The following is a 14,514-nucleotide window of genomic DNA, read 5'->3' on the forward strand; positions in this document are numbered from 1 at the left end:
TGAATAAAATATTAGATAATCATAAGCGTGATAACAATAAATATTGTTAAAATTATTAACCACATATGATTTGTTATTATTACTATATTATTATTAGAAAACTGTTTGCTTAACGTAATATAGGAGACATTACCCCTGAGCATTGACGTGATGATTATATGATATAGGTCAATTCAATATAAATTATTTATTGATATTAATATTTTTATCAATATTTTTAAAAATATAAATATTAATTATATATTAAGTTTAACAGTATTATAATAGCACTTAAAAGTAATTTATTTTGAATTAATTGATACATAGTTTGCTATCTAAATGTTTATTATTTTCAAAAATATTATATTGGGTGCAACAAAAAAGTCAATAAAAGCTGTTAAAGTTATTCTCAAATATTTTAAACTAATCTTTGAAAGTTCGATATAATTTTCATATAATTTATTTACATATAATGTTACTTTTTAAATATTTTTACTCCAATTTTTAAAATTTATCACATTTTAGATATTAAGTTTAATGTTTTTTATTAATAATCAAAATGATTGAAAATTAATCATCAATTTAATCAAGACAGTAATTAAATGCAAATAAATAGTTAATATATTTTAATTTATAATTAATTTTTACAAAACAAATTAATTATTTCGATTTATTAAAATAAAATAGTATAATTAAAACTTTAATATAGTATATCAGATATATTAATCTTATGTTTAATCGATAATAAACTTTTTGGGAGAATTTAATTGATTTTTCTAAACCAACCTTTACTTTAAACTAATCACTAAATCCTAATCATATAAATTAAAATTTGAGACAAAATTAAGTTAATAGCAAAAGATGTTTATTTGATGTAATGTTTACTGTCATTAGTGCGATAGTTGTGTGTATTATTGGATTCAAATGTCTCATAAGGATCGTCATTATGATTGTCACGACTCCATGAGTGCGTGTTTTCACATTTATTACAATTATTATCAAACAAAATATGTTTATCTTCTTCGGGATCAGTAGTGACACTCAATTGCTTACAACGTCTCCATTTTGCCCTTCGGTTTTGAAACCAAGTCTTAATTTGTCGCTCAGAGAGTGCCAACTGAGAGGCAATGGTTTTCCTTTCATCCGGTGATAAGTATTTTTGTTGTCCGAACCGCTTCTCCAAAGTCTGCAACTGTTGACAAGTGAACCGAATTTGTCCGCCTTTTCGGGGCTTCGCTTGCATTAGCATTCGATGTCGAAGCAGATAATGTTGCCATACTATGGCATCACCACCAATACCTCCCGATCCCATTTCACATACATTATCATTATCTATAATTAAGTTCATTATAAATATGTATTTAAAATAATTTAAAAAGCTATTAATGTAATATAACTAGAATTATTATGTATATAGATTATATTAATAGATCCAGTATTAATTTTTTAAAATAACTATACAATATAAAAAATTATAATAACTAATTGAAATTTTAAATTAAATTTATTTTATATCATATATATATATATAAATGAAAACAATTAATTACCGGAATTATCCAATAAATGATTCCAATTATAATAATTGATTGGATGGCTGTAGTCTTGATAATCATTATTATTGGTAATATATGAGTGAAATGAATGATTTTGATAATAATTGATTTTAATGTCTTCATAATTACAATTATTTTGAATGTCATTATTTGGTTTATCACTGTTTAATATATCATTTATCATAAAAGAGTTCATTTTGTTTGATTGAAATATTATTTCTTTGATTTCATGCTTTATAATCACTTAACAAATAATAAATTAATAATTTCCTACAATAATATATTTATATGTTTATAAAAACATCAGTATTGCCTTTTTATGTATAAATAGACTAAATATGTATATAAATGTAATGCTTTTAAATTGATTGTTAGGAAATAGTGAAGCGTAGGACTCAATCAAAATACATATCTATAACAAAACAGTTTTGATAGTTTGGTCGTACATTCAAATGATTATCTGCTAATACATTGCCGACATCGTTGGCTTTGTAAGTGTTACACAACAATCAAATGCCGGTTCTAAAGGAAACACATGTGTGGAGGAACTCATACAACAATGTTAACTATAGATTACATTTTCATTGATTTTATTTATTCATATAATATTTTTATCATATAAATAAATTTGTCACATTATTATTATTGTCCAATTTTTTTTGTAGATAACTTATTTGTTATATCTAATGTTTATTTAAAAAACAAATGTTATTCAATAAAATTAGCATTAAATATTATATTATAAACTTTATACCATTATATAACTAAACATTAATGTTACTATTTTTAATTTGCTTTATTTTTTTTTAATTTCAATATTATTATAAAAATAAGAAATGTAGAAAAATTAGTTTTTCATAAAATTTATTGGAGTAACTTTACATTTATTACGGTTAATACTATTAGTAAATATTTTTACTAATTTAAGAATGTGATAAAAGTAATTAATTTAAATATATTTTTAATTTTTCTACAATAATATATTATTTTTCTTTTGTAAGAAAAATAATTTATTGGTTTATAAAATACAATTTTTCTATAACGTTATAACATTTAAATCACGAAATTTTAAGTTAAATGTAAAATTATTTCTTACAAAATGATTATTTTTCTCTTTTAATTAATGTGTTTGAATGCACCTCTAGTTTGTTCAATACACCTGCTTTTACTAAACAAAACACAAATACAATTTATTTATTAAATTAGTTAATCAGTCAACTATATCTATATAAGCCAACAATCCTATTGAAAACCTTGATATGGTTATACAGTCGGCCGACTAAATAGCAATATATATATATATATATAATGTATAACTTATTAGTGGGTATTAATGTAAAATAATGTGAAACTTAGCAAAATGTTCAACAATTTGAGCAATAATTCAACTATTATTGCCATAAAAACGTTTGTATAAATAGTTTGTGTTAGACTCGGGGCGTAACATAATTTGGCCCAACATCTCTCTCTCTCTCTCTCTCTCTCTCTCTCTCTCTCTTCTATCACACACATAAACATTTATTGAGATCCCGGTGCTCATTGCCTGTTAAAAGTATTTGTATGATGTAGTGATGGCCTCTAAATATGTGAAAATAGCAGAAAGACTACTGAAAAACACATTAAAAGGAAATATTGGTTTTGAGTCGTGATTTGGACTTTTATTTATCTGTAAAATTTACACACATATGTGTGAAACGGGCCCTCCTTTTCATATATCTATAGGATTTGGTGTAAAAAAGGCGGACAGAGTTCGTGCAAATCAGTCTCAATCGCACTTTTACTTAATCATTACACGCAATGTAATTACCTTTTCTGAAGCAATCAAACAATTATAATAATAATAATAATTTAAACACTAAAGAAAACACTAAATAAATGAATCTTTTTATCTTTAATTTTAATCGTAAATATAGTCATTGATTGCATTGACTTTTAGTTAAACGATTAGTATTTAGTAGTAGTAGTAGTAGTCGTAGTAGTGTTCACTTAACTCGCAAATTGATTTTAACGTTTGTGTGTTTGAGATGAAGATAATTGTAATTGTATTTAATAAATTGTATGCACACATACATACATACATAAATACAATCATATAATTTATACCTCCAATCAATAAGTAATTAATGTACAAAAAAACTTTACTCTATAAAGTATAGTAATATATTGTAAGAAAATAATAAAAAGTGATTTCTTTTCGTGCAATCAAGAGTTTATGTTCACACAATGACATCACATTAACAATCAAACAATCATTTAATTTAATGAACTGATTGTCAACTCTCTCTACAATTTTATGACTTTCTTTCCAATTGATTTTTAACGTCTTTTCATTAATGATGTGAATAAAATATATATATATATATATGGCATATCTCTTTTATAATTGCTGTAAATGTCTATTTATATTAACGTTACTTAAATTAATTGAATTAAAAATCTTATAATCTAACGATTTGTAATTATTGAGTTTTTAGTTAAGTTTATTAACAAATATTATGCTAATTATTTTATTAGATGTGTGTTTAGATCTCTTTAATTATGTTATACACTGTATACAGTAGATTACCAGTTAAGGTCCACTGTATTTTATCAATAAATATTATTATTACAAACATCTTATTAATTGATTATCATTTTAATAAAAATATTAGACTAAATTGAGTTAAATAACAGCAGTCAATTACATTATATGATTTTTATTTATGTTTCATTGATTAATATAATAAGTGAATCAACATTTATTTGCGCTTTAATGAAGATATCCCATAATATTAACATACTGTATAATCTAACATAACATTTACTATCAAATATATTATTAGTTATTATGACAAGTAATTTAATTTACAATCATTATAAATCTTATAATAAAAATAAAATAATAATTTAAATCAATTACAAATAGTTTTATTGGCTATTAATAAAGATTTTATATATATATATATATATATAACTTATATTATATAAGTTATATATAATATAAATCTTGATTTTAATGCTTAAATTTTATCTCTCAGTTTATTTTATTTATTTAGTGTTAAACCTGAAATTATAATATCAGTTACAATCAGATTTTTATTTTTGCGTTAATTAATTTCTATTAACACAAAAATATACAATATTTACATATAATTCTTAAATTTTACCAGTTATTAGTAATAACAAATATATATATATATATATATATATTATGTTTTTTAATTAGTTTTTAATCATAAGTTATTAAAAATGTAAATAATTAAAAGTTTATGTTTGATATAAAAATTTGTTTATAATATTTTAGTATAACTGAAATAAGTAATAATGCTAAATTATTTGTGTTTAGATATTAATATTAATATTGATATTTAATATAAAATATTAATAATTAAAAACTAGATTTTAACATATCTACATATAATATACTACTGTATATATAATAATTGAAAAAATTATATTTGTTAAATTTATACTTAAGTTAAGTCAAATTAAGCTAATGTTATGATATTTCAAATTTCAAATTAAAAAATATATAATTTTAATTACTTTTAATTATAACAAATCATAATTTATTTTCTTGAACTCATTAATAACCAAAAGGTGTCATCTATTTTAATCACCGGTTGTTTGTGAAGAGAGGTTTTGAAGTAAACATTAAAACACCAGTTCCTCTCAAAAGTAAAAATTAAATAATTAAATGACAGTTTTTAGAGTTTTTTTTTTGCTTTAACTCTCTTATAATTGCAAAAGTTTACATTTTAAAATTATACGTTAAGTTAAAGAAAAAAGTAAAGATTGAATTTATCATCAATTAATAATTTATTATTAATTTCTGTAGAAAACACAATAATATATCAAAATATAATACTTTAATATTATATTATATTTAAAATGTTTTTATTTTTATAAATAATAATTTGTTTTAAAATTAAGCAAAACAAAAGTAATGAAATAAATGATACAAATGAGTAAAGTTAATATTGAATGTTGAATTTAAAACCGGTATATCGTATTTTCAAGTATTTTTAAATAACATGAAAATATTAACAAAAATATTGAAAAACTACTAAATGTCTGGTCAGAGATAAGTAAGAGAGAAAAAACAATGTAATAATTGATGAGACAATGATTGCAATTTACCTCCAAATAGACAGTGAGTTATTATAGTATGCAATATATATATACATTATCTACACATACAGTCTTAAGACGACTCAACCTTTAGTTCAATGCTAGACATTAGCTAAGAGTTTGTTTTAGTGGGCATTTTAAGCAATTTTTTCTCTCTTTCTTTCTCTCTCTCTCTCTCTCTCTCTCTCTCTCTCTCTCTCTTTGACAAATCATGACAGATAGTTGGGAACTCATGCAGGCATTGGCAAAGAAGTCCTAATTAATTAGCTGTCAGTTTGATTGAATCCAAATATGAATTAAATAGAAATGTGATCATTGCTTAAGAATTATTAGCCCAAGAATTAGATCCATTGGCCAATTGGTTATATAAAAACACTATTAATATATTGAGTCTCATTTATGTAGCAATTTGTGACTTCTCTCCCTCTCTCAGTGCCCGCTATTCATTAAAATCAAACCATTATATATAAAATTCATGACATTTCAAGTTTCAAATTAATCGATTCAAACATTATATAATTGATGAGATAATTATCTCAAAACATAATTCATTGTTTGTCGGATTCTGGCTTTTCATACATACAATCATTTGCTATCATTTGTGTTACGAATTTAAGTTTTTTTATTTGTTTGATTAAAACCTTGAAAATATTTTCTTTCTATATTATCAACGCTATTGTTAAAGATTTTTACTATTTATAAATTATAAAATTATTATATATTGAGTACAAAATTTGGGCCATATTTAGTAACAAAACTAAACTTTTAATATCTTATGTTATAATTTTATATTTTTAATAAAAATGTGGTAATCAATCATATGTTATGTTGACTTAAACAGCAAGTAATGAAATTAATGGCAATAACATTGTGATTAAATTTTTTGCATCAATTGGTAAATAGAATTAATATAAATAACACAGAAATACAGTAATACAGAATCACATATAATTTTTAAAAAATTAATATTATAATTATTTAATCAAAAATTTTTTTTAAATATGAATTTAATATTTATAAATTATTATTCAAATATTTTGCTATTATTCAATGTGTTTTTACTAAAATTTAATAAACATATACTTTTTTGTTCACAAGTTGTCGTTTGAGTTGTCTTTCTATTTAAATAAGATTTCAATTATTTATAAATCTCTCTCTCTCTCTCTCTCTCTCTCTCTCTCTCTCTCATTTGTATTTTTCAGTATATAGTATATACAATATGTTATAATAAATAAAATAGACATGTTTAGAAATAGAAATGTATGTTAAATTTATTTAATTTTAAAACTTGACATCAGCAACAAGATATACAGTATGTTTTTAAAAAAACTATATTATTAATAATTTAAAAATATATAAATGTTTTTTTTGCTGAGAATGTTGTTTATGGCATTTTGTAATCTTTAATTAAGATAAGTTATAACATAAAGTGTTAAATGAAGTTAATTAACAAACAAAAAGTCAATACAGAAATGAATGATAACTTCGTGTCTCTAATCAAACATTTAGTTGACATTAGCTGATGACCCGATGCTATATATCTCTTATAAACAGTTTCGTGATTTTTTGTCTCTTTTGTCAAATGTTTATTTTATTAAATAAACTTTTAATGGTTTTTAAAAATCAACAAAATATTTTATTATGTATTATACTTTTTAAGCGATAACCGTTTTATTAATTTGTTAAGAGTTTATAAATCAATTCATGCTTACTTCCCATAACTTTATCTTAGACCTATAATAATAATTATAATTTATATTATTTTAGACACTCTATAATACAAATATAATTATTATGTTATACACTGATAGTAGTTTTTAATTTAATTAAAAATTATTTTATATATTAATAAATAACTTTTATAAAAATATATTTTAATTACAATTAAATGTTTTTATTTACATTACATTGACGTTAAACATATAATAAGTTAATCTCACCAAACTATAATAACAATAAATATTAATTATAAAATTAATATAAGTGATATATGGAAATTAGACTATAATATTACCTATTTATCTATATTTAATATATTTATATGATGATTTAAGTTTTATAAATTAATTTACAAAACAACTAAATTATTTATTAGATTAAAATTTTAAATCTTTAATTAAAGTTGCTTTTTATAAACTATTTTATAAAACCAAATACTTTCATTAATTGATTACTAATATACAAAAACTTATTGAATTGCAAAATAATTTAAATGATTCGAAAATATATAACAAATTGCATTTTATTTTCAAATAAAAAAAAGATATTTATAATTTCACTTTTCTGAATGTTCAAAATTTTTATATTATTATTTATTTTATATAATAATACTACATATTTTGGTTAATTATGGATAATAGTTACTAAAACAAGATCTTATATGACATCAATTATAAATGTTTGACTTGAAAAATGAATTTTAAAAGTTCGGCTAATTTAGTATTGAAGTCATAACAAGCAAATAAATAATATAAAGAAAGAGAATCGTAATTATCAAATCATAAAATCTTTTTGACTCAAACATCAAAATTGTATAAATTATAAATAATTGCTTTAAAAGTCGGTAATGAATATTTTTATTTAATTATTATTAAATCAATTATCATTTTCTTTAATAAATACTAATTAACTATTTGTTGGAAAACTTGTGTTAAATAATTCAATCATATATTTGAAAAATTTCACTTATTTAACTCTAGTTGTTTATTTTTTGTTTATGATTTTAATTGTATTGGTGTTACTTATAATTAAGTTTGTTAATTTACTATTTCTAACTAAAATATATATTATAAATATTTCTTTGTTTTACATATTATAAAACAAATAATTTATACTTTTTATTGAGAATCAATCAATGCATATATATATATATATATATAATAAGATAAATTTTTAATAACACTGTAAGGCATTAATACATTGTACAAAATATATGGAGATAGAGAGAGAGAGAGAGAGAGAGAGAGAGAGAGAGAGAGAGAGAGAGAGAGAGAGTAGTTTAAAACACATACTACAATATAATGAGTATAGAAAGTCAAAATTAAAGTTATCTGATTTGAAAGCAATGATAAATAATGTTTATTGATAGACCACCCAATCTATAGATTTCGATAGCGCTATATATAAATGTATTTTATATAATTATTTTTCTTTTTTAGTAAATACCGACTCAATTGCAACCAAACTATTTGTTTGCACGATATATATGAGCCCATACTTATGCCACCGGTTTTTCTATTGCTTTGCCAATCATAGCATCAAATAATTTCGCCACTAATGCCATCAAATTTAATTGATATAAAAATATACTAATATATCAAATATATTTACCTTTATATAGTATACACTATACAGTATATACAGTATACAGTATATATATATATACTGTATATGTCTTTTTAGTTAATCAATATCTAACACTAAATAAAATAATCACTTAATATACTATTAATAGTTGTGATTTAATTTTCTCATATGTTTTAGATAAAATAACATAGTTCAAATATATCTCAAACTAATCAAGATTATTGTTATATGCTTAATAATATACCGGTATAATTGTATATAAATATTTTTTTAATTAAAAGTTTAAACACAAATTTTGTTAGTTTAGAAATTGTATTCAAAAGTATAAGACATTCAATAATTTAAAAAAATTATAATATACTATAACATATTTTCAAACTATTTTGATTTAATGAAATATATTGTAATTAGAGATAACATAGTATGAAAAAACAGTATAAATTTGTTTAGCATATATAAAAAATAGCGGACAAAATTAATGTTGTTATTTATGGTCTAAAATCATATTGAATTTATGTATTTAGTAGATTTGATTTTGTTACTTTCCCTGTGCCCTTTGACCCTCATTTCTTGACCTAACATTTTTGGTTTTATTATTATTTAAAATCCCTTGATCATTTTTTACATTATATCTTTATGATCTATTTTAGATTCTATGATTTTATATGATTTTCAAGATCATTTAGAAGTTATTTAAGATAAATTTTTGGTATATTTCAACATATTTTTATTGCCATAATATTGTAACAAAATGTATGTACACACACAACAATGATTATACATAATTATTTTTAACAAAATTAAAAATAACATTCATAAATTTGTATGACAATGTTATGCTTAGCATTTTCAAAAGATTTTATTTATATTGTTTTTATTATTAAAAGTCAGTTTATAAATAATAATAATTTTTATTAGAGTATGATTTGTTGTTCTCTAGATATTTTCAAATCTGGTTTCACATAAACTTATATTAATAGTATAATTATTATTCATTTCTTAATATATAACATAACATATCTATTGCTTAAAATATAAAAATCTTAGAATATATTTACTTCAAGAAGTTGTGTAAAAATTTATTTTCAAATAAAGTATTTAGAGTTAAGTCTAACAATAATTAAATATTAAGAACATTCTGTTTATTAGTAACTTATGTTTATTTAAAATAGTTTTTCTTTACATATAATGTATTTAAATTGTCGATAGACTTAGATTTAAAAAATAATAAATTCAAGTGAAAGTTGGTGTGAAAATAGTTTCATTTTTAATGTCATTTTTTACACTTCACTTAATAATTGGCTACAAATCTACTGAAAAGCGATATAATGAGTGATAATTACTCTATATTTTCAAAACCAGTGCATACTTTTGTTAAATTATTGTAATTCCTATTTTATAGCAATGTTTTCAAATTAGTTACTCAATAATGATTTAATTAAAAATGAAATAATTTTAATATACTGTATGAAAACATATCTATAGAATTTATTTTAAAGTATAATTTAAATCTAATTTAAGACTCATCTATTTTAAAATATTGTACAATTATATAATAATTTAACATTTCTAAATTTCATTAAATAAGCTAATTTATAGTTAAACATTTTAACCAAATGTTAATATAAATTTAAAAGATAAAACATAAAAGATAAATTTTATAATTATAATTATAATCTGATAAACCCTTTTGTATGTAATATATTTGAGTGATTTTTTCATATACTATTAATAGCATTGATTAATTATATAAAAATATTAGGTCAATTAAATTTTTAAAATTAACTTTTTGATAATTTTTTTATTTAATAAAATAGTTTTGTCAAAAGAAATAAAAAACATTAATCAAAATCAATATATTTGTATTTTGTTAATATATTGTACATTAAATATGGAGTCAAAGATATAAAGATTGTATAAAAAAAATTATCAAAAATAATATTAAGTTTAATTATTGAGATCTTGAAGTAAAATAATTGTGTCATTAATTTTAAAATTATTTAATTCACTTTCAATTTGTTAAAACACTTTTTTCTCATGTGTTTAAAAATGTGTGCAAAAATAAATTAACAAAATTATAAAGTAATCAAAATGCAAATTATTTCACTTTACTTTTGAACACATTTTTGTTTTTAGTATTTTTTGATTAGTTATTCAATGAGTGTTTTGTTTTTTTGTTAGCTTTAAAACATTAGACAACAGACTTGGTAAGTGTGTATGTGTATGTGTATGTGTATGTGTATGTGTATGTGTATGTGTATGTGTATGTGTATGTGTATGTGTATGTGTATGTGTATGTGTATGTGTATGTGTATGTGTATGTGTATGTGTATGTGTATGTGTATGTGTATGTGTATGTGTATGTGTATGTGTATGTGTATGTGTATGTGTATGTGTATGTGTATGTGTATGTGTATGTGTATGTGTATGTGTATGTGTATGTGTATGTGTATGTGTATGTGTATGTGTATGTGTATGTGTATGTGTATGTGTATGTGTATGTGTATGTGTATGTGTATGTGTATGTGTATGTGTATGTGTATGTGTATGTGTATGTGTATGTGTATGTGTATGTGTATGTGTATGTGTATGTGTATGTGTATGTGTATGTGTATGTGTATGTGTATGTGTATGTGTATGTGTATGTGTATGTGTATGTGTATGTGTATGTGTATGTGTATGTGTATGTGTATGTATATGTGTATGTGTATGTGTATGTGTATGTGTATGTGTATGTGTGTGACACTATATGTCTACTTTAATAGATTTTAATGATAAATCTTTAATAAATAAAAATTATTAATACGTTTAATTATATTTAGAAAGCAATATTAACTTAAAAGCAAACAGCGATACAAGTGATGACCATTTGTTGTCACTTTGATTTTAAGTGAATTCAATAGAGTGTAACAAATCAAATGAGACGATACTGTGTGACAATCGCTTGCAATGTATTGCTTTTGAAACACATTAATACAAACTTATAGACACAACACTATAATACACTATCTATGGTTTCATTTGTTGTTTTTTTTCGGCGAAACTGGTTTTCAACTATATTTAGTTGCAATGCATATAACAAATATTTTTTACGTTGACTTTAATGAATTGCTTTAAAAAATAATTGTATTTCAAAGTAAGCAGTAATTAAATTAAAACAGAAAGACAATTATCATAAAAACATTAATTTAATTATTTTTCATTACTCACTACTTAATAGCATTATATACATTTAATTTGTTTTGTTCGTTAAATAAAACTTGAAATAATTATAATATTATAATTAATATGTTATTATGCTTATATATATAGCTTATCTGTAAATAATATAAATATATTTGTAATTTATATAAATATATGTTTTAGAAAAATAGTGTAGTTTATACATAAATATTAATTAAACGCAAAAGTTTAATGCAAATCTTATATAATGTATAGCATTTATATGGTATAAATAGTTAATATTTATGTGAATAATTGCACTTAACTTACAATTGAATTTATATTAATTATAAGGCTCTTTATGGACGCATATTAGCGGATGAATTGACGTGTAATGAAGGACTTGTACTGAACAGTGGTGTCGGTTGCGTGAGATTCACGTCATTTGGATGCGAGTGACCACTGAATGTGGTCATCGCTGCCAATGATGCCACAGATGAGGATGAATGCAGTGAATGAGGCATTGAAGTGGAGACCGGCATAAATGGGTTGTGACCCATACTCGACGTATTATGAAGACTGACCGGAAAGCCGGCAATACCTATGGCCTGAGGTAAGAGAGGTCGGGAAGCCATTCGCATCTTCTCTATTTCGGCTTCTTTTAAACGCTTCTCCTTTGCTCTTCGGTTCTGTCAAATATCGGATTAAATTTCATAATTTTTAATATTCAATAACCAATTTTCTGAAATATTTCAATACATACCTGAAACCAAATCTTGACCTGAGTTTCAGTTAAATTAAGTGAACTGTAAAAATAATTTTTTGTTTTATTTTAATTTTCTATTATTATTATTATTATTATTTTTAAATAATAGATTAATATATTCTAATGTATTACAGAGTATTACAGAGTATAGACATTTACAGATTTAACAGTATATAACTCAAACTAAATAAGCAAAATATGAATATATTTGACTAAACAGTTAAATCATATTTTATAAATGTAATTTGATTAAATTTATTTTAAAATTATTGATATAATTATAATTTTAAAATTAGGCTTAAATGTTTCAAATTTGATAATTTGGGTTTTATATATTAAAATAAAAAAATTGATAATATAGTACACTGTACTGAAAAATTAGTATATTTTCTGAATGTTGAAAAAATTATATAAATAAGAGAAATGATTTTATAATAATTTCTATTATAAAACTAATTAATTGGTAATAGATTTATGACAACCAAAAGGTCAAACCTGGAGAACTCAGCCCTCTCTGCAATCGAGAGATACTGTTTTGAGCGAAACTTCCTCTCGAGTGCTAAAAGCTGTTGTGTTGTGAACGGTGTCCGCGGTTTTCGGTTAGACTTATGTCGTCTGAGTTGACATTTGACTGGAGGCAACTTTGGGGGCTCAAGAAGCTCTTTATCGGACATTACATCATATTTAATAATCTTTTACTTTAATATTGCGAACATATTATCAAACTTACTTTGAAGACCATCTCTAATGAGTGTATTTGATGTCGAAGCAAACCATTGGTAATGATTTCCTGTTAAATGGTTTAATGCTGTTTCGTAGGGACTCATTGATGATATACGATGTGATGAAAGACTGTATTTATTGTTCATATTTGGTGACAACGATGACGGAGAAGGTGGGTATGTTATGGACGGCGATTTAACAGCACTTTCAGTGGTCACACATTCAGACATTTCATGATCGACCGATTCAGATGTCGATCCGCTCTCATTGTGTTTATTAGAGTCACTATTGGCTCCCAATAAGCGACTGATACTAAATGATAATTTCGATGGTTTGCTTGAATTGACGGAACCGTTTGGATGCATAATAGGTGAAGAAAGGAAATGTCGTTTTGGTGATTGTGACACATCTTCTTCATCATCATTGATATCAATACTTTCATCTGAATTTACAGGACTTGAAGATTCTGATCGAGACATTGATCTCAAATAATTGCTTTTTACCATTTAATATAATAAATAATATTTAAAAAACTTTAAAATAACTTTTCACAAAAGTATTTATATATATATATATATATATATTCAATATTTAGTTGAAATGAGTTAATAAAAATCAATTCAATCTGTAAATAAAATACACAGAATATGAGATCACTTTATAAAATGATACAAATTTACTGAAATAAATGCATGAAACAAGTCTTTAAACAAATAGTTGTTTTAAAAGATTTTTAAAAAAAACTTTTCATACGTTTTAACCAAAATGCCATCGCATCTCAATTAACTATATCTCAAGTCCTAATAATTACTACTTATTTGTAAAGTGCGGCCAAAAACTTGTAGATTTGCTCAACTTTTGGACAGCCCTTTGTGGGTGCGGTCTATGTATTGCTAACAGTATTCAATTCAG

At 22.6% G+C, this 14,514-nt stretch overlaps 2 protein-coding genes across 2 annotated transcripts; both read right to left on the reverse strand.

The window, feature by feature from the left end:
• Positions 1-777: 777 nt before the first annotated feature.
• Positions 778-1,619, reverse strand: LOC128957636 (hematopoietically-expressed homeobox protein hhex-like). The gene is made up of 3 exons (XM_054303440.1): positions 1,530-1,619; positions 865-1,311; positions 778-791 (listed from the first exon to the last, which is right to left on the reverse strand). Exons 2-3 carry the CDS (start codon positions 1,289-1,291, stop codon positions 778-780), a joined length of 441 nt encoding a protein of 146 aa, XP_054159415.1. The 5' UTR covers positions 1,292-1,311; positions 1,530-1,619.
• Positions 1,620-12,472: 10,853 nt separating this feature from the next.
• LOC128957647 (homeobox protein vab-15-like) lies at positions 12,473-14,081 on the reverse strand. The gene is made up of 4 exons (XM_054303452.1): positions 13,610-14,081; positions 13,375-13,540; positions 12,877-12,919; positions 12,473-12,802 (listed from the first exon to the last, which is right to left on the reverse strand). Exons 1-4 carry the CDS (start codon positions 14,079-14,081, stop codon positions 12,473-12,475), a joined length of 1,011 nt encoding a protein of 336 aa, XP_054159427.1.
• Positions 14,082-14,514: the final 433 nt, after the last annotated feature.

Source organism: Oppia nitens, unplaced genomic scaffold (assembly GCF_028296485.1).
Source record: "Oppia nitens isolate AA-2021 unplaced genomic scaffold, nextdenovo-longstitch-racon4-pilon3 scaffold13_pilon_pilon_pilon, whole genome shotgun sequence".
NCBI classification, from domain to species: domain Eukaryota; kingdom Metazoa; phylum Arthropoda; class Arachnida; order Sarcoptiformes; family Oppiidae; genus Oppia; species Oppia nitens.

What these genes read in the sequence shown, in the direction of transcription:
- LOC128957636 (XM_054303440.1), bottom strand. Translation starts at nt 1,291, where the DNA reads ATGGGATCGGGAGGTATTGGTGGTGATGCCATAGTATGGCAACATTAT.
- LOC128957647 (XM_054303452.1), bottom strand. Translation starts at nt 14,081, where the DNA reads ATGTCTCGATCAGAATCTTCAAGTCCTGTAAATTCAGATGAAAGTATT. An exon ending in GAGAGGGCTGAGTTCTCCAG is followed by an intron (nt 12,920 to 13,374) that starts GTTTGACCTTTT and finishes TTATTTTTACAG; the next exon opens with TTCACTTAATTTAACTGAAA. An exon ending in AGGTCAAGATTTGGTTTCAG is followed by an intron (nt 12,803 to 12,876) that starts GTATGTATTGAA and finishes GATATTTGACAG; the next exon opens with AACCGAAGAGCAAAGGAGAA.